A 19,732-nucleotide genomic window follows, 5' to 3' on the forward strand; every position below is an offset into this window, starting at 1 on the left:
AAAAACTCTTTCACCACAAATCTATAATCTATAATATATTAAAAGTGTGAAAGACCTTAGAAATGTTATTTGAACTGTTTGCCCTTCATTAAAAGTCCTTGCTTTAGACAAAATCGTCTTTTCACTATTCTTTCCTAATATTTAAGAGTTAAAAATTAATTCTAAATCTTTTCTTTCCTTATTAGAAGTCATCAAAATTAATGACAACTGATATTTTTTCATTATTTTAAGAATTCTAAATCAACTAAATTTGATTTTAAGAAGATTTGATAAATCTAGAAATAAATATAAAACTATTCAAATAAGAAAAATTTAAGAAGTGCCAGATTTTTAAAAGTTTTAAGTACGTAATAAAAATGTAATCAATGATTTTATAAAGATTTGACTTTAAAAATTAGAAAAGATTTTAAATTAAAAAAAAAATTGTAACACAAATATGGTTCAAGTTGTTGCGTCTCTCTTAGCATGTGGCAACAAAGGAAAGAGGTACTATATGAGAAATGCAAAAGTAATGATTTATCAACCACTTGAAACTTCTGATGGTAAAACAAATGTGTATATGTTTATGTTTACATTATTATATTCAAGTGTGAAAGATTTTTGAAAAGTGATTTTGAACTTTTACACTTTATTAAAAATCTTCGCACTCAGCAAAATTATTTAATTTTAAATAATCAAACACTATACATACGAGGCACGTGCAAATAAACTAGTTAACTTAAAAGTATAACGAGAGTTAGTATTATGAGCGGATCATATACCATTTCAAAGTGCAATTTATTGAATAGGAGGAGGCCTAGAGTAGGAGTAGGACCCAAAGCATGACGTGAGCACTACATCACTACCAAAACGTAGCGGAACATGAGACTCAATGACAAAAGTGTGTGCAGTGTCAACAAGATGTGTCTATTCTTCCTTTTTGTATTATGGAAGGGGTGTGGACAAGGTGCCTGATAATTAAGTCCTTGGGGACTCATAAACTACTGAAATGGAGGGATAAGAATTGTAAGTCATTATAACTTAAAAAGTATTAACGGGAGCACCAAATTGTTTTTACATTTCAACACAAAAACTATTGAATATAGAAAATAACTCAGAAAAACCTTTCATTAAGAAAAGCTAATTACATATTGAATAATTATCAATGAAACTGACAAAATAACACAATCTTAAGGTTGAACCGACTCTACTAAGAACCCAAATATCATAATGAACTAATGAAAAAAGAGACTACGTGGAAAGGTAGTGCCAGTTTGTTTGTCTAATATGGATTTGACTACACAAACTAGACACCATCTTCTGTAGCTTGACTGAACTCAGATGTCTCAAATGTCTGTGAATTAGGTTTGGAGGATATGTAATGGGGCATGCTATAGAGGGATTAAGAGAGATAAGATAGTATAAGCCATGTGATTCATACATGTGTCAGTCGTTTGTCACGTATGGTGGTCCTTCATGAGAAGAAAATCATCAAGAGATATTATGGCACAATTTAGAGAACGTGTCAAACAACGGACAAATGCAAGATTAAAACGGAAACCAAGGACACAAAGAACAGAGTTTAGAGTGACAGAGGATATTGGATTTGTCTGTCCAAATCTTTTTAGTTTTGTTTGGATCCCATTGACTAAGGTAACATAACAGAGGGAAGAGACGAATAAACAATATGTGAGAAAAGTGATTTGTTACCATGAATATGATTAGAAGCGCCCGAGTCCATGACCGACGATCCAAGGATACTAGACTGTGAAACACAAGTAAAAGAATCACCAACAAAAGAAGTATCAAGCTGAGCAACCGATGCAACTTGTAGAGATGTTTGCTTACTTGCTCAATACCGAAGGAACTAATTATATTCCCCTTCTGACAAGGAAACCCTGTGATTACCTATAGCGTCAGCCTGAACAATACGAGCATTCTTTGTTGGTCAGCCATGCAATGGTAGCATATGTCACAAGTGTGTTCAAGCCTAATCCTATAACACACTTGGGTCGAGATTTTCCAAAATAACCTCGTCATTCTCTATAGACTGAGATTTTGGGTCGAGATTTTCCAAAATAGCCTCTTCATTCTCCATAGGAGATGTTTGATTCTTGTGGTTTGAGTACGAGAACAAAGGAGTCAATGATTGGTGTTGAAACCATTGTGTGAGTGCCTTCCATGTACAGTCGGTATTCGGTGAGGTAACCATGATAACCACACAACAATTATGAGAACTATACGGCCATGACATCTTAGACTCTTGCTCCTGGAATGAGGAGGCACGACAAGGAAAGTAAACAAGAGGATAATTCATTAATTGTAGGAACCATACGATTAGCCAAAATCTTATCATGCACCATATCAAGTTCAATAGGATATCCAACAAGTGTAAGCACTAGAAACAACATTTGTCTTTGTTCCTATTGTTTTTCAACTTTTGTAATGTTTGGCTTCAACCGCTCAAATTCCTCCCCGAATGTTCTTAACTATTCCAATTAGACATATATCGAATGTATGTTTCTTTAAGTTGGCCATTCAAGATATCACATCATAAAAGCAAGCTATGTCATTAGCGTATAAAGTGCGAGCCTTTTTTCCAAATCAAATAACACGTCTCGAATGGACGAAACAAGGGCATCAACTTGGAATTAATAGATCACCACAGGAGACTACATAATTGAGAGTCAACCTTCTCCCACTATTCTTTGGCCTTTTCATCTATCTCACTAGCCTCTATCATTAAGTGATCTTGAACACCTTGACGCTTGCACCACAACTCAATAGAGGAAGACCGAAATAACTAGTTCACACGGTCAAAGGTTTTGTGGTAATACCATAAATTGGATTGCTGGACACCGTAGATTTAATACCAAACATTGGTTCAGAGAGACATGATAGGTCAAGGCAAAAATAAAGGTTGGATAACAGTCGACGGAATCTAGAGAAATAGGTTGTTCGTCGGAGTTTGGAAAAATCAAAGTCACAACCAAAATATGAAAGAACATTCTATTTTATCGGAAAAAACAGATTGGATCACTGAAAAGTGCTCGAAATCAGGAAACAATTATGTAGAGAGACTCGAAATGACGAGGCGATTCCAATTGGCACAAACTATCTGTCGAAAAACTCCACACACACAAGTGCATGTCTACGCGAGGCACATGGCACAGAGGGATGAAATTGTCGATAGTGCGTAAGTGCATATGTGCGACCCAACTACAGTGCAAAATCTGGTCATAGAAGGGTTTTGATCCTATTGGTGATACAAGTACATGCACAGTAACCAAAAAGTGGCCAAAATCTTGGACCAACAGTGTTCAAAAGTATATTTGGCCAAAAAATAGGTTTTCTCTTCTCCCAAATATATTCTCACTAATGGCTCGAATACCATATGAAAATAAAGGAGAAAAACATTATTGTGTATTCTACATTATGACACTGAGTCGTATTTACAGACACTATATTATAATTCTATACCAAGTAGGACACTATTTCTTTTTTGAGAAACTGGTAATTGTAAGTAGGACACTATATACAATTTTATTCCTATTTTAATATTTTAGAGGCAGGTGGATGCTAAATTGCTAATAACAAATAGTTTCAAAGGATCTTTCAGCGGACAAAAGGTCAATGACTCCAACTTTCCATACGAAATGGGAGTCTATCATAATGCAATTATTGTTAAGAATTGTCAAAAGTGCAAAGTATGTACCAGCCTGAAAAGGCCAACACAGCTCTCCCTGCACACTATATCCCAGCTAGAAGGAATAGATCTTTTGGCCTCTGAATCTGTAACAACTACTAGCATGATGCAAGTGCTAGTCTAGGATTAATTTGGGACTATGTGAGAACCTTAAAATGCTTTATATAATTATAATTCGACTTGTAATTGATGAGCATGAGAGTATCGAGCATAGATTTCAAAACTAGTAGGAAAGATATAATCACCTACCCTATACATTTAATACCTTTAACAGTAAGAAAGCCTACAAGGCATAAATATAAAATATCAACTAAATAGAGAGTAGAATAACAGTTCATGTCATGAACTAAGAGTACTTTGAGAATGTCCAAAATGAAATCACAACATAAGAAAATAGGGGACTAGTTTATCTAACATGTAAGTAATCAACAAAATATTCCCATATGTCTCATATATATCTATATTATATTAAAGTGTAAGGACCTTATAAAAGTGATTTAAACTTTTTGCCCTTCATTAAAACTTTCTGCAATGGACAAAATTGTCTTTTCACTTATTTTCTCCAATTATTATATCATTATATTGTAATATTTAAATTAAGAAGTCCTAAAATATATGGTAAAAGAAATATATATTTTAAAAATTAAGAAGTCTTAAAATACTTTGTAAGAGTAAAATATATGGTAAGAGATATTAGGATAATCAGTCATTAAAAAGTCCTAAAATATATGGTAAGAGAAAAATATATTTAACGAAGGAGTTCTAAAGGGGAAAAGAAGAACAAGTTTTTTTTTTGGTTAAAGATTAATGGTTGTGCCAATTATTTAAAAATAACATGGAACAAGGGATAAAAATAGGAATAAGTATAGAATTGGTGTAGGGATAGGTTAACGCAAGGAGAAAAAAGATTTAAGATTCAATTAATTCATTGGGGCTTAGTTAATTTGGAATAAGAATATTTATTATTCCCTTAAATAATTAATTGTTAAGAAATAGAATTGTTAATTATTATTTCCTTATATAAATAATTGTTAAGAAATAGAGCTGCTATTAAATATAACTTTCATATTTTGGTGGCAAACAAAATCCTATTAGGGTTAAAGAGGTGCATATGTACATCTATAAGAGAATTTTAGCAGTCAACGGGGAAAAGAAACTCCTTAAGACCATAATTCGACAACCTTTTCATTTGAAATTGTGTTCTTTTTTCAATTATATTTTTTTAATAATTTACATAGATTAAAATTGCACATGATTGATAGACTTGAGTCGTGAAATTCACTTTCTTTTCGATTTTAGAAGTTCCTCACGATCAATGCTATTTAGACTTTTTAGGGTTATATTTCAACTTCCAAGCACTTTCACGAGTGCTTGCAATTCCATTCATAAAATTTTCCTTGATCATAGAATTGATGTGTTTTCGATGATCATATTTATTGTTAAATTTATGACACGACTACTATTTCAGTTTTTCACTTGTGAATATTAATTCAGGGTTCAAACATTTAGTAGCAGGGAGGCATAATGGCAGTCAATTAGTTGCTCGTAGCCTTCCACGCTATTAATAAAGGCAGAGGCGCGACAACGAGCTATTGAGAAGAAAAATTGTGCAATATGTACTTCCTAACCGTCTTGTCCCTGTTACAACTTAATTTTACTTTTCTACATATAAAAATTTCATTTGCCCTGATTATTCTCTCAATAGTTTCTTTTATATCATTATGTGTAGGTCAATTGATCAAATCTGGACGCTCTATAGTTTCGATCCCAACAACATGTCCTATTGTATGAGATGCTCATTGGAAAGATTTGTTATTTTTGTTTAATAAGTTGTCCCCGAACTTTGAATGACGCAATCGCACCAAATTGATTGAACGTCAACAACAACATACTCTATGTATTCCCATCAAGTGGGGTCTGGGGAGGGTAAAATATACGCAGTCCATCCCACTACCTCAGATAAAGTAGAGAGATTGTTTTCGATAGACCCTTGGCTCATGACAGATAATAATATAACAAACAAAACACATAAAAGCATGCAACCACAAAGTAATACTATAATAACAGATAGAAAGGTATAATAATAGAAACAAGACACGCATAAGGCAATACTAAAAAATATCTATTCAAAAAACACAGATATCATCGATACACCACGGACAAACTCCTACCCAATAACCCTCTACCCTAATTCGCATCCTCCACACCTTCCTATCAAGGGTCATATCCTCCATAAGTTGCAATTGTTCATGTCATGTCTAATCACCTCCCTCCAGTACTTCTTAGGCCTACCTCTACGGCTGGGCATATTTTGGTTCAAACTAAAAAAACCAAAAAACCAAAAAACCAAATCAAAATTTAATTTTGGTTTCGGTTTCTCGGATTGATTTTGATTTCAAATTTTAGAAATTCGATTAAACGATTCAGTCTTTGGATTTTGAAAAAAAAATTGATTAAACCGAAAAACCAAAATTATATAAATAATATATATATATTATATTTTGTATAAATATATAATAAGTAATCCACACTTTTGAATAATGCAGTTATGTATTATGTAAACTTATGGTTATTTCATTTCATTTCAAACATGTTGAGCTATTTATATTTGAAAATAAAAAACAAGTTTGAAAAAAATCATTTTTCTAAAAAAATCAATTTTAAATGGTCAATCATGACAAAGAAATACTCACTATTTTAATCTTCAAAAACAAAATAAAAATCTGAAATAACCGAATTTATAGGAATCGAACCAAACTGAATTTATTTAGTTTGGTTACGATTGTCATTTTCGTCAATCCAAAAAACAAAAACCGAACTGATACTAAACAATCAAACTGAACAAATCGAATACCCACCCCTACCTACCTCCACCCCGCCTAAAACCATCCATAGCCAGTCTCTCACACCTCCGTACTGGAGCATCCGTGCCCCTCCTTATCACATGCCCGAACCATCGCAACCTTACTTCCCGTATCTTGTCCTCCACCGAAGCCACTCCCATCTTCTCCCGGAGAATCTTATTTCTAACCTTATCCCTTTTGGTAAGTCCACACATCCATCGCAACATTCTCATCTCCGCCACCTTCAACCTCTGTATATGGGAGTTCGTAACTGGTCAACACTTCGCTCCATACAACATAGTCAATCGAACTACCACTCTGAAGAACTTACCTTTAAGTTTTAGAGGCACCTTCTTATCACACAAGACTCCCAAAGCGAACCTCCGTTTCAACCACCTTGCACCAATACGGTGCGTGACATCCTCATCAATCTCTCCATTCCCTTGAATCATAGACCCAAGGTACTTAAAACACTCCCTCTTCTAGACGGCCTGGGAATCAAGCTTCACTACCACGTCCGCCTCGTGCAACAAACCACTAAACTTACATTCCAAGTACTCCGTCTTAGTCCTGCTCAACCTAAATCCTTTAGACTCAACGGTCTGTCTCCAAAGCTCCAACTTATCATTAAGTCCTCCCTGAGTTTCATCAATCAGTACAACATCATCAGCAAATAACATACACCAAGGCATCTCCCCTTGGATACGTCGCGCCAAAGCATCCATCACCAAGGCAAATAAAAACAGGCTAAAAGTCTATCCCTAGTGCAACCCTATCAAAATCAAAAAGTGCTTTGAATCCCCTTCGATCGTCCTCACACGAGTCTTCACATCGTCGTACATGTCCTAAATCGACCTAGTGTAAGCCACAGGCACCCCTCTAGCCTCCAAGCACCTCCACAAAATCTCTCTAGGAACTTTGCCATACGTCTTCTCGAGATCAATAAACACCATGTGCAGGTCCTTCTCTCTCTCCTTAAACTGCTCTACTAATCTCCTCACAAGGCAAATGGCCTCAGTAGTCGAGGAACCTAGCATGAAACCGAACTGATTCTCGAAAATAGTCACGATCCTCCTCAGTCTCAACTCTACCACCCTTTTACAAACCTTCATAGTATGACACAACAACTCCGTACCCTTATAGTTGTTGCAACTAAGAATGTCTCCCTTGTTCTTATATAAAGGAACTATCATACTCCATCTCCATGCTTCAGGCATCTTTGCCGTCCTAAAAATGGTGTTAAATAATCTCGTCAGCCACTCCAAACCTGTCCTGCCAGTGCTCTTCTAAAAGTCCACCGGAGTCACGCCTTGGCCAGTCACCCTGCCCCTACGCATCCTACGAATAGTCCCCTTGACCTCTTCCGCCTTGATACGCCTACAATAACCATAATCGCAACGCTTCTCTGAGTTGTCCAAGTCCCCCAGCACAAAACCTTTATCCTCTCATCATCCAAAAGTCTATGGAAATAAGATTATCACCTCTTCATAATAAAGGCATCCTCCACCAACACTTTGCCATCCTCCCCTTGATGCACTTCACTTGGTCAAGATCTTGAGTCTTCCATTCCTTAGCCTTGGCAAGCCTGTAAAACTTTCTATCCCCATATTTCTCCTCTAAAGCTGCATACAAGCTCTCGAAAGCCGATGTCTTCGCCGCTGTAACTGCTACCTTAGCCTTTTTCCTAGCTAACTTATACACCTCCTTATTAGTCCACTTCTCCTCAATCCTTGCACTCCATCAACTTAGCATACACCATCCTTTTAGTCTCCACCTTCTGTTTGACTTCTTCATTCCACCACCAGTCCCCCTGGTGCTTGCCTTATTGACCTCTCGAAACACCCAGCACCTCTTTAGTGGTTTCCCTAATGCGACTGGTAATCGTCTCCCACATACTGTCCACATAACCTCTACTCTCCCAAGCCCCCCGAGTCACCAACTTCCCCTCTATCTCCAACGCACTGGCCAAAGTCAAGCTACCCCACTTAATCCTGAGTCGATCCTCTACTCCCTTCTTCTTTGTACCCTTTCTAATTACCAAATTGCTTAACGATTACGTAAAATGAGACTTTTTATAGTTACACTTTATACTGCTTCTAGGTTTAGAAATCTCTGTCATTAAATTTAAACCGATCTAAGACTTATAACTTTTTTTTTTTACACCAGTTTAGTTATTTACGTGATTAAGTAAAATTTGTTGTTCGTTTGACCTTCCTACATAACATGCACTCTTTTTAGGTTTAGGAGTCTTTTATCTTTGTTATGGAATTATAGTTGAATAGTTTTTGGATAGTTTTCTATTGTTGATCTATCTATATATAATTAAAACAAAACATTTTTAAGGACTTGTGTTTGATCTTTAATTTTATTTTATAATTCATACACATTATTTAATAATATCTATTTCATTTTTTTAATTGTATACTAATAAATATACATCATGAGCAAAGTTCATATTCTAAACTAGTTTTATGTAACAATGTCTGATTGGGTACAAAATTTAAGAAAGAAAAATTGATTGTTGAAACTTGTGATCTAAATCAAATAATAGGCTTTTATGTAGTTATAAATATCTTATTAAGTAAAGTACTCCCTCAATTTCAATTTACATGTCTTAGTTTAATCGGATATGATGTTTAAGAATGTAATGAGAACATTGAATCTTGTGGTTTCCCGACGATTACAACATAACAAAAATACCCTTTTAACCTTGTGGTATTTAATATGTAATGGGATTTCTATAATGGAGTGCTACCAATACATATGAAAAATGAGTTGACTAGATATAATTCTAGATGAATATATAAAAAGGTGAAAATCCAAATTAAAAGTTAAAACTACATCAGATGCGGAAAGGGAATGGACACATAGACCTTTTTCCAAGAAGGAGGTGAAAATCTTATTAAATTATTTAGAAAGACAAGGCACTAAGGTTAGATGGTTTAACATATTGTTTCTCAAAAACTTATTGGTGTATAATTTTGGAAGATGTACTAAAAGGGCACTTCCATTTAGAGTCTTGATTCAACTTTCATTGCACTTATTCCTAAGAAGAAAAGTGCCAGAGAAGTGAGATTTCAGGCCAATTAGCTAATTGGATAGTATTTAGAAAATAATTGCAAAGCTAATGGCTGAAAGACTAAGAAAAATGATTGCGAAGCTGGTTTCAGCTAATCAAAATGGTTAAAGCCAGGCAAATTATTGATGTTGATATGGTTGCTACGATAAAGGAAACGAGATTGAGGTAATTTGGTTATGTGAAGAGACGAGGTGCAGATGCCTCATACAGTAAGTAAGAGGAGAGGTAGAAGTAGGTCGAAGAAGTATTGGAGAAAGGGGATTACACAGGACATGGTACAACTTTAGGTTACCGAAGACATGACTTTAGATAGGAGGGTGTGGAGGACCCACAATAGGGTAGAAGGTTAGCAGGGCAGGAGTGTTGCCATGTTTTCGAGGGGTTAAGCTTGTAGGAGTTTATCATTGTACTAGCCATAGTATCGTAGTTCTTGCTTGTAATATCTATTGTAGTCTGTTGTTTATTATACTTCGATTATCACATTATTTTGTTGTCCTTTCTTGTAGTTTGCCCTGTTTCCCTTGTTAGTTGTTATATTGTCTTCATTGTTGCCTACTCCTTTGTACTTGCAATTGCTACACTAGAGCCAAGGGTCTTCCGCAAACAGTCTCTCTACCTCCACGAGATCGTGCTAAGGTTTGCATATACTTACCTTCCCCATACACCTCACTTGTGGGATTTCACTGGGTGTGTTGTTGTTGTGGTATGGTTGCTAATAAATGCTTGTAATACCTAAACAAGAGAGATTAAGGGGTGGCTTGCAAGCTAAATTTGGATAAGGAATGTGACCTTGTTAATTGGGGGCATATTTGTTATATCTCATGAAGCAAATGAATTTTGGTGATAGAAGGTGCCCCGAAGCTTAAAGGTAAGTTCCACAGAGTGGTAGTCCGATCGGCTATGTTGTATGGAGTAGAGTGTTGGCCTGTTAAGAACTCTCACATCCAAATTTGAAGGTGGCGGAGATGAGGATGTTGCGATGGATGTGTGGCCAAACCAGGAAAGATAGAGTGAGGAATGAGATTATTCGGGAGAAGGTGGGGAGTGACTTTGGTGGAGGACAAGATGCGAGAAATGAGGTTACGTTGGTTCGAACACATGATGAGGAAGGGCTCTGATGCTCCAGTGAGTGCGGAAATGTGAGACACTGGTTATGGATGGTTTTAGGCGGGGTAGAGATAGGCCCAAGAAATATTGGAGCGAGGTGATTAGGCATAATATAGAGCAGTTACAGCTTACGGAGGACATGACCCTTGATAGGAAGGTATGGAGGACGCGGATTAGGGTAGAGGGTTAGGGGGTGGGAGTGTATTAGTAATAGTAGGAGAGCGTTCTTTATTTGTGTCTGAAATTTCTTGTTCGTGGTGTTAAGTGATGTCTATAGTTTCGGATAGATAGTTTTTAGTATTATCTTATGGCTGTAGTATTATCTTGTGGCTAGCAGTGTTAGTTTATTTTGCATACTCTACCAGTTTATATGCATTTATGTTTTGTGTTTGTTATACTGTTATCGGTCCTAAGCCGGGGGTCTATTGGAAACAGCCTCTCTACTTCACCTGAGGTAGTGGTATGGTCTGCGTGCACTCTACCCTCCCCAGACCCCACTATGGGGGAATACACTGGGTATGTTGTTGTAGTTCTCAGTTTTGATTAGTGGATGTCCTCGGGATACTTCGAGTCTCACGAAGAATTAAGGCAGGGGATCCCTCGTCTCCTTATTTGTTCTTGATGATGATGGAAATTCTAAGCAAAATGCTTCAAAAAGCAGAAAATTTGGATGGATTAGAGATCTGAAATGTAGAAGAAGTGAGGGTGAAGAACGAACAGTCTTACAGTCACACTTTATGCTCTGATTTTGTATGAATCTGAGAAAGATCAACTTTTACACCTCATAGGAGTTCTATTAGCTTTTGAAGTGGTATCAGGATTAAAATTGAATCTGGCTAAGAGTACAGTGTTCAGCATTAATGCAGAACATTGGATTGATGATACATTATGAGTTGTAAGATGGAGCAGCTTCCTACTATTTATTTAGACACAAATTAGGAGCTAAAAATAATGATTAGAAGATGGCATTCCATAGGTGCAGGAAGTTTTTGAAAGGCGTAGCAGTAAATTGGTTCCGTGGTAAAAACATTACTTGTAACTTGGGAGATGATGTATACTGGTTAACAATGTGCTAGATGGTACAACCATTTATTTGATGTCTCGAATAAGAAATAAGAATGCCAGCAACAATGTAGAAAATTGAATGCTATGAGAAATAAGTTCCTTTGAGAAGGTAACGCTAACAATAGGAAATTGCATTTGGTTAAATGGCAAGAGGTGATGAAAGAAAAAACGGAGGGGGTCTAAGAGTAAGAAATTTAAGGTTGCATAGCAAAAACCCATTATTTAAATGGTTGTGGAGCTAAATGATGAAAGAAACAGGTCATAGAGCACCTCATAGATGTCAAATATGGTAGAAAGGATTTTTGGACTCTCTGTGCAGTCCAATCCTCTCACATTTGAGGTAGTGGTATGGACTGCGTACACTTACCCTCCTCAGACTCCACTTGGTGGGAATATACTGGGTATGTTGTTGATGTTGTTGTTGTTGTTGTACAGTCCAATCCTCTTCTGACAGAGGAGTTTGGAGCACTATTAGCAGTCTATGGAGTGAATATAGTCAGTTTGTAAAGCTGAAGCTGGGAAATAGAAATATAACCAATTCCCTTCTGATGTTGGCTGGAGAAAATGAAAGTCCGAAATCAAATTTCTAGGTATAGATTGATGTTCCACAGATAAGAATGGGAAGTAGCAGGTTTTACTCAAGTACTGGTTGGCAGTTGATCTTTAGGAGGGACCTCAATGACGGAGAAATAGATAAATTTTCTAATTGAACAGTGTCAGCCTGGTGGGCATTATGTGATTAGTGATCTGGGCAGCAAAGAATGATGGAAAATTCACAGTTAGTAGATGGCTGTATGAATCAAATTGGCCATGAAAGGCATATGAAAGTCAAAAGGTACCTGTTAAAGCAGCATATTTGGATGGGAAATGGCAATGGAAGCTTGTTAAACCCAGGATAATCTATGGAAGAGAGGAATTACTTTATGCAACAGATAGTTAGATACTATATGTGCGAAGAGGCGTTAGAAACAGTTCATCGTCTCCTCATTCATGGCGAAGTGGCAAGACAGTGTTGGGATATTTTCCTTAATATGTATGGTGGTATTAACTATTAAGTGGCTTATGCCACAAAATGTTAAAGAGTTTGCTGGAGACATGATAACATAAAAAATGGAAAAACAATCAGCAGTCAGTGTAAAGAACAATCCCCCTATGTGTTTTGTGGACAATGTAGCTAGAGAGAAACAACTGCTTTGAGGGAATAAGAGAACATATATCCAGGATTAAAAGTAGATGGTTTTTGAATTTGCTTTTTGGTGTAAAGAAGTGTTATAAAAAAATTGGAACACTACTTAGATTTCCTAGAAGAGAAAGGCGAAGTGTAGTTGATATGTAGTTGATATGTTTCTACCAGCTGTTGGTCAACAGTCTTGATACTTCTATAAATAATAAATCTTTACCTTATAAAAAAAATACATCAAATTTCATAAAAGCTATGTCCTGACTGACATGAAAACTTATCCCAACATTTTTATTAGTTAAGACTATTCCAAAGAAACTTCACATCCAAAAGAATAAAGAACAAACAAACATCCTAACCCTCACATTCAAGCAATAGTTTATCTGCTAAGTAAAACACGTGTTGTATGCTTGAATAGACAGAAAAATAAGGTAGAGTTCTTCAAGGCAAATGCACTAGAAGAATGTCCACAAACTGAATTATCCCACCGCAATGTTAGCATACCAGCAATACTTTTTCCTCATTACTTGAAGATCTCCCACAGAAAGAAGAGGTTTCTTAGATTCCGCGTAAATGGGGAAAAGAAACACAAATAACTCGGTTGTACAATCGATGTCTAGAAAACTAAAGAAGAATGAAGACCAATCAGGCCAACGTAGCAATTGAAATTTGTAAGTATCAAAACAGCAAAAGCTCAATGATGAAAGGGAACAATTAGTATCCTAAGGACAAGCCCTTTTAAAATTCTACCCACGTTCTACAGAAATGAGATTCTATCAATACCACTGATGCATAAAGTAAGCAACTAAAATAAAAACTGTAAGTAAATTATTAAAATTGATATTATTATTGTTGTTGTTGTTGTTATTGATGCTATTGTTGTTATTGTTATTATTATTAATAATTAATTTATTATTATTCTAATTATTATTATTATCATTATTATGCAAAATAGTGGTGAATAGCTATAATAGGAAAGGAAAAAGGAAAACAAAAAGAAAAGGGAGGAGAGCAAGTATTAAAAAAACCATCCCAGCTCCAGCTACAATTATTTGACCAGATATCGCCTTCTGCGATAACAACTATTAGGACTATAGAGATATACACGGGAAAGCAAAATAAAGATTAAGTGAAATAAGAATGACTTCTTTGATAATCTATTGTGTTTTATTCTATTCTATTAAGAATAAATAGCAATAAATGATCACCTCTTTCCAATCTGGGATTCCACCCTCTGGAACCCAAATAGGATGGTCAAACTTGCAGCTATCTCCAAATTTACAGGTTCTTGTTTGCATATAATGGGCACAGTCCTTCTCTCCAGGCCTCTGGGGATATATAGACAAATTGCTTGCACTCTCGAATCTAGGGCGCTTGGCTAAAGGATTGGCTGAAAACCAAGCTTCAGCTTGACCAATTGTATTACGTGCACCCAAAAGTGTCTGATGATACAGTGCTATGGTACATAATATATACATAAACACAAAAACACCGAATGTATATGTTATTATACATACAAGTATAGGATTTTATATTTACATAAGATAGTATTAGTAAATATGTGAAACAAGAAAACAAAGACTTATTGCAACTTACAATAATGTTTTTATGCATTAAATATGCATGCAAAATAGATACCTCGCAATTAAAAAAGAAATAGAAACTATAGGTATTTGCAAACTATGTTGCTAGGAATCTTCAAAAATGTCATAGGGTGCGTGTCGGAACCTTCAAAAGTAGTGCATTTTTGGAGGATCCGACAGGGGTGCGACAACATTTTTGGAGAATACGAGCAACTTAGTTTGCAAATGCTTATATACCAGTAAGATCCATCCAAAATATGTCTAAGATTTTCTTCTAAAAAAAAAATATGTCTAACATCTTTTTGTTGATAACCGTGGTCTCCGGCCATCTTGCACCCCTCGACTAATGCCACGAAATATCTGTTACCTCTCACAAACATGTACCAAGTAACCCTATCCACCAAAGTTAGGACAAATGAGAAGAAATCACTTAGTGTTTTTGTCTCTGCTGGGTTTGAGCCTGAGACCTCATAGTTCTCACCCACTAACCACTAGGCCACACCCTTGGGTGCCATCGAATATATCTAACATATAAAGAACACCATAACATTTTTGGACTTCTAAGAAAATTATTTGAAATTTTTTTTTAATAGCATATAGATATATCTTATAGCTATACGAGAGGAGCAACTCAAATGAGGGGTATTGGAGGAAGCATCGTTTTAAGTTAATTGCTGAATGGAACTGCTTACACGCTCACAGCCAGTGTAAGCCGCCAACTATACTTACCATACTATCACAATAAATAACGATACCCCTACCTCAAAACTAACTCCCCCTTCCTTGCAATTTCCAATATTGGTGGCATAAACTCAAAATGAAAATCAAGTCTTCCTCTCTCTCTTCTAAATCTAAGCAAAGGCAGCATGTACAAAGAATGTTCAATGAAGAAATCCTAGGGCCCGTTTGTACGCAGATTAAATCATCCTGGGATAATAATCCCTTGACTAATTATACCGCATGGGAGATGGGATAAAATAATCCCAAGTTGGATGGGATAAGGTGGGATATCCCAGGATTCAGCCTCAATGAAGTCTATCCTGCATTTGGTAGATGGTACAAATTTATCTGTGTACCAAAAGTAGCACCCCCTCCAATTTCAATTTGTTTGGCCTGCTTTCCTTTTTACTCTGTTTCAAAAGAATGACCATTTCTTTTTTTTTTTAGCAACTCTTTAGTTTCAACCTTCCCATGTCATGTTTAAGACCAACAAGATAAAAGGACATTTTGGTATATTTCACATATCTTTAATTGAAGACCACAAAATTCAAGAGTCTATTTTTCTTTCTTTAACAGCCATGCCAAGTCAGTATACCAAACAAATTGAAACTGAGGAAGAACAATTTTTTTCTCAGGCTTACTCATGGAATATCTCACATTATCCCACGTACCAAACGACTCCTAAGGCGTATATTAGTCAGAAGCAGATGTAGTTCATCGACAAGTAAAAGCACAAACTAAATGAATAAAGGGGAACATCGAGGGGGAGGGGTATCCCTTACCGTCAGAGGAGGAGCGCTTCAAGCTAGAAAAATAAGAGTCCGCAGCAACAACAGCAGAAGGTTGTGTAACATCGACACCAGGAGGTCCATATGAGGATTGAGTAGCCAAACCTGGAATCCTACTCGCAGTGGGAGTGTAACTATCACTTTGATTAAAGAGCATGCTGGGAGAGGAGGAAGGGAAGGAATAGCCGGAAGTAGTAAAATAACTGGAAGAACCAAGCAATGTCTTATTATCTGCAGAGAGATAGTCGTCCATGGATCTCGTCGTCGTTCTAGCAAGGTTGCTCCCTGCCATTCCGGCGTTGCTGCTAGGGTTATAGCCGTAAAGCTGATTCGCCATCTCCTGAGTACAGATTTCACTCCACACAGCCGACTGCAAATTTGCACACGAGCAAGGGAAAGTTTTGCTCTCTTTTATTTCCCCTACTTTGGTTTGTTTGTTGGTAAATAAGTCGAATAATACCCTCAACTTTTTGAAACTGTTCATTGAAGCTCTATGTTAAAAGCTTCCAATAAGGTCCTTTTTCCATACTAGTAGTTCATTAGTAGCACAGATTAGTGTGCAATAACCTAAAACAAATTGTAAGTAATCTTTGTAACAAATTTAATCATATTGATTGTAAGAAAAAGTTCTCACATTATTACTGTATATAAATTAAATTCTAGTTTTATTATCTAACTAGTTTAGCCGCATGTGTCTCGCACGTGTAACTTTTTATTATTCAAAATTAGACCATTTTGTCTATTACGAAGACTTGTAATAGTGCAAAAAGTTCAAATCATCCTTCACACTTTAATATAATAATGCAAGCATAAAATTATTTTATTGTAAGCATATATATATTTTACCACTAGAAGTTCAAGTGGTTAACGGATCATCAATTTTGTGTTTGTCATGCAGTACCTTTTTCCTTGCTGTTAGAGGCTATGAGAGACGCATGGATTTGAACCATATTCGTAGTACTATTTTTTTTTCTATATTTAAAATCTTTTCTTATTTTTAAAGTTAAATCTTTAGAATTTGTCTAAAGTAAAGGCTTTTAATGAATGACAAAAAGTTCAAATAATATTTCTAAAGTCATTCACACTTTTAATATATTATAGATTATAGCTATAGATAAATACAAATATAAATACAAATACAAATATGCATCAAACAACCATGGTGGGCTTATGGCAGTTTATATGCTACTGTCATTTTCTAGCCATAAAAGTTAATTACCGAAAAGAAAAATATATGTTATTGTCTTTTCATTATGTCATTTTTAAGTAAATTTGATAAACAATTAAGATAAAGCGTAAAACACTAAAAAAAATGCACATATGCAACGTACACATAAAGTCCGTGAAACAAAAAATAGGAGTCATTTTTTCACGTAAAATCAACCTACGCTATTGATAATATTTTCTTTCTTACTATATATTTTAGGACTTTAAAATTGCAAATAAGTTAATTTTGAATTATTAATTTCATATGAGTCATTAAAAACAAAAATCACAAAATTTTTATCAATTAACATTTATCTATCAAAAATACATGATTAATTATTAACTTCTAAACTAACAGTTGTCTATCAAGAATAGATGATAATTTATTTATAGTAAAATTCAAAAATATATTAAACCTTTTAAAAACTTACCTCATTTCACAAATAAATTTATTTTCTTAATCATAGATACCTTTAAAATTCCATTGAATAAGAAAATTGTATACATAAACTTGTTTTTTCCCTACATCCGTTTTGGAACCTGTAAAAGTAAAAGACAAAAGAAAGAAGTAAGTGAACTGAAAATCAAATAAAGAAAGACAAGGGGGATAATGACTATGAACATAATAATATGACTCGAATCAAAATTAAAATAAGAAGAAAACTAAAAATAGAATAAGTCAATGGTTATGTTTCATGTAAAATTTGATTGAAAATATTACTTAAATAGAATTGTAAAAGTTCTTTTTATATAAGGTGAAATTTTAATTGATTTAAAAGTATTAAATATTATGACTTCTTATCTAGATGTAATAAGGACTTTTCATTCATTTTAAAATTTTAAATAATGTATAACTGACTTTTTTTATAAAAAAAAATCCAACCTAAATAATTTATAATATTAACTTATTTAAAAACAAAAATTCCAAACCAACTTTTGTCTTTTTCAAAAAAATCCAAAAAAGAGACAAAAAAACAATTTTGTAAAATAAATAAATCAAGTCTAATTATTTTAAATAGGGTTGTACACATCAAATCAAAAAATCATACTAAATAAAATTAATAGAAAACTCGATTATGCATAATTTGGTTTGGTTTAATTTTGTTATTAAATAAAAAATACTAATAAAATATGTAACCCTTCGTATCTTGTTCTCACTTCTTTGCTATATACTCCTCCAATAGTATTACGTTTTATTTCATTTATGATTTTCAACTTTTATAAGTTCAACATCGAGTAGATTTATAGATTTTTTATATCTTATTAAATTTAATTTAATTGATTTAGTATTTTTAAACTAATAAAAAAATATTAGTTGTCATTAATTCTGATGACTTGTGATAAGGAAAAGTTTTATGACAAATATACTTAATTAATTTTTAACTCTTAAATATTAGAAAAAATAGTGAAAAATGATTTTGTCTAAAACAAAAACTTTTAAAAAAGGAAAAAAAGTTCAAACGACATTTTTAAGACCCTTCATACTTTTAATATATTATCGATATAGATTATAGATATAAATTGACTAATGAAGGTTCAATTAACTTGTTTTATTGCTTTGTTGAGGTCATGTACTACGCGGAGCAGCAAAAATGGGGGTCATGGTTATCAAAGCAACACTTTTGACCCAAATTATAAAAGTCATTCAAGTTTCTCATTGGTGGTAACCTTTTCTTTAAAAAAAATACAAATATGGGCTAGATGCCCATTTTATTCATGAATAATTTTTTTAAAAAAGAAAAATAAAATAAAAAAAGCAACCCAAGTTTACTATAAGACTAAGACCCAAAAATGGCCAAAGCCCAAAATCCAAAAAACAAATAAGAAAATAAAAGTTCAATCACAAAATAACAAAAATATCTACCTCTTGGGTAGGAACCAGAAATAGTAGTACAGTCAGCAGGTGAGCAATTCTCCGAAGAAAATGCTGAAGTAGTTTATGAACCATCAACATCAAGTGTAGTAGGCACAGGCACAAGTTAATTTTGTGACAAAGAAAGCTACCGCAGACTCGCAGATTCAGATGGGCCGACTGTCCACCTCACTTTATAATGTTTATAGGGTGTCTTTCCTAGTGATATAGAGACACCCAAGTAGGTTAGGTTATAGTGATTACTTTGAGAAGTGAGCGAGATTTGTTAGATCCAGAGCCTCTAAAGAGAAGAGTAGGTCATTGGGTGGATGGGCTTGAAAATCTTAAGTATCCACCTTCTTTTCCATTAAAGTTGATTCCAATACCAGCTCCAGAGTCGAAGTTTGTGCAAGAAAAACTAGTTGAGAGATAGGCTAATGAGTAGTTTGAGACTGCAACTGGTAGAATTTCACCACCATTCCCACAGAGATTCCAGGAAACTGAGAAAGATGAAAGTTTTAAGAAGTTTCTTAATATCTTCAAGCAACTTCATATCAACATTTCTTCGATTAATATGTTGAAGGATATGCCTAAATATGTCAAGTACTTGAGAGATGTGGTGGC

The 19,732-nt window shown here is 34.7% G+C and overlaps 1 protein-coding gene across 1 annotated transcript in view; it reads right to left on the reverse strand.

Moving 5' to 3' along the window:
* LOC107842386 (zinc finger CCCH domain-containing protein 37) overlaps positions 1 to 16,677 on the reverse strand; it is a 32,477-nt gene extending 15,800 nt beyond the window's left edge. Inside the window, exons 1-2 of the mRNA XM_016686200.2 lie at positions 16,045 to 16,677; positions 14,168 to 14,415 (exon numbers count right to left, since the gene is read on the reverse strand). Coding sequence (XP_016541686.1) covers positions 14,168 to 14,415; positions 16,045 to 16,534 — 738 coding nt within the window. The 5' untranslated portion in view covers positions 16,535 to 16,677. The remainder of the gene's footprint in view (positions 1 to 14,167; positions 14,416 to 16,044) is intronic.
* Between the last annotated feature and the right edge of the window lie 3,055 nt (positions 16,678 to 19,732).

Source organism: Capsicum annuum, chromosome 3, assembly GCF_002878395.1.
Source record: "Capsicum annuum cultivar UCD-10X-F1 chromosome 3, UCD10Xv1.1, whole genome shotgun sequence".
NCBI lineage: Eukaryota > Viridiplantae > Streptophyta > Magnoliopsida > Solanales > Solanaceae > Capsicum > Capsicum annuum.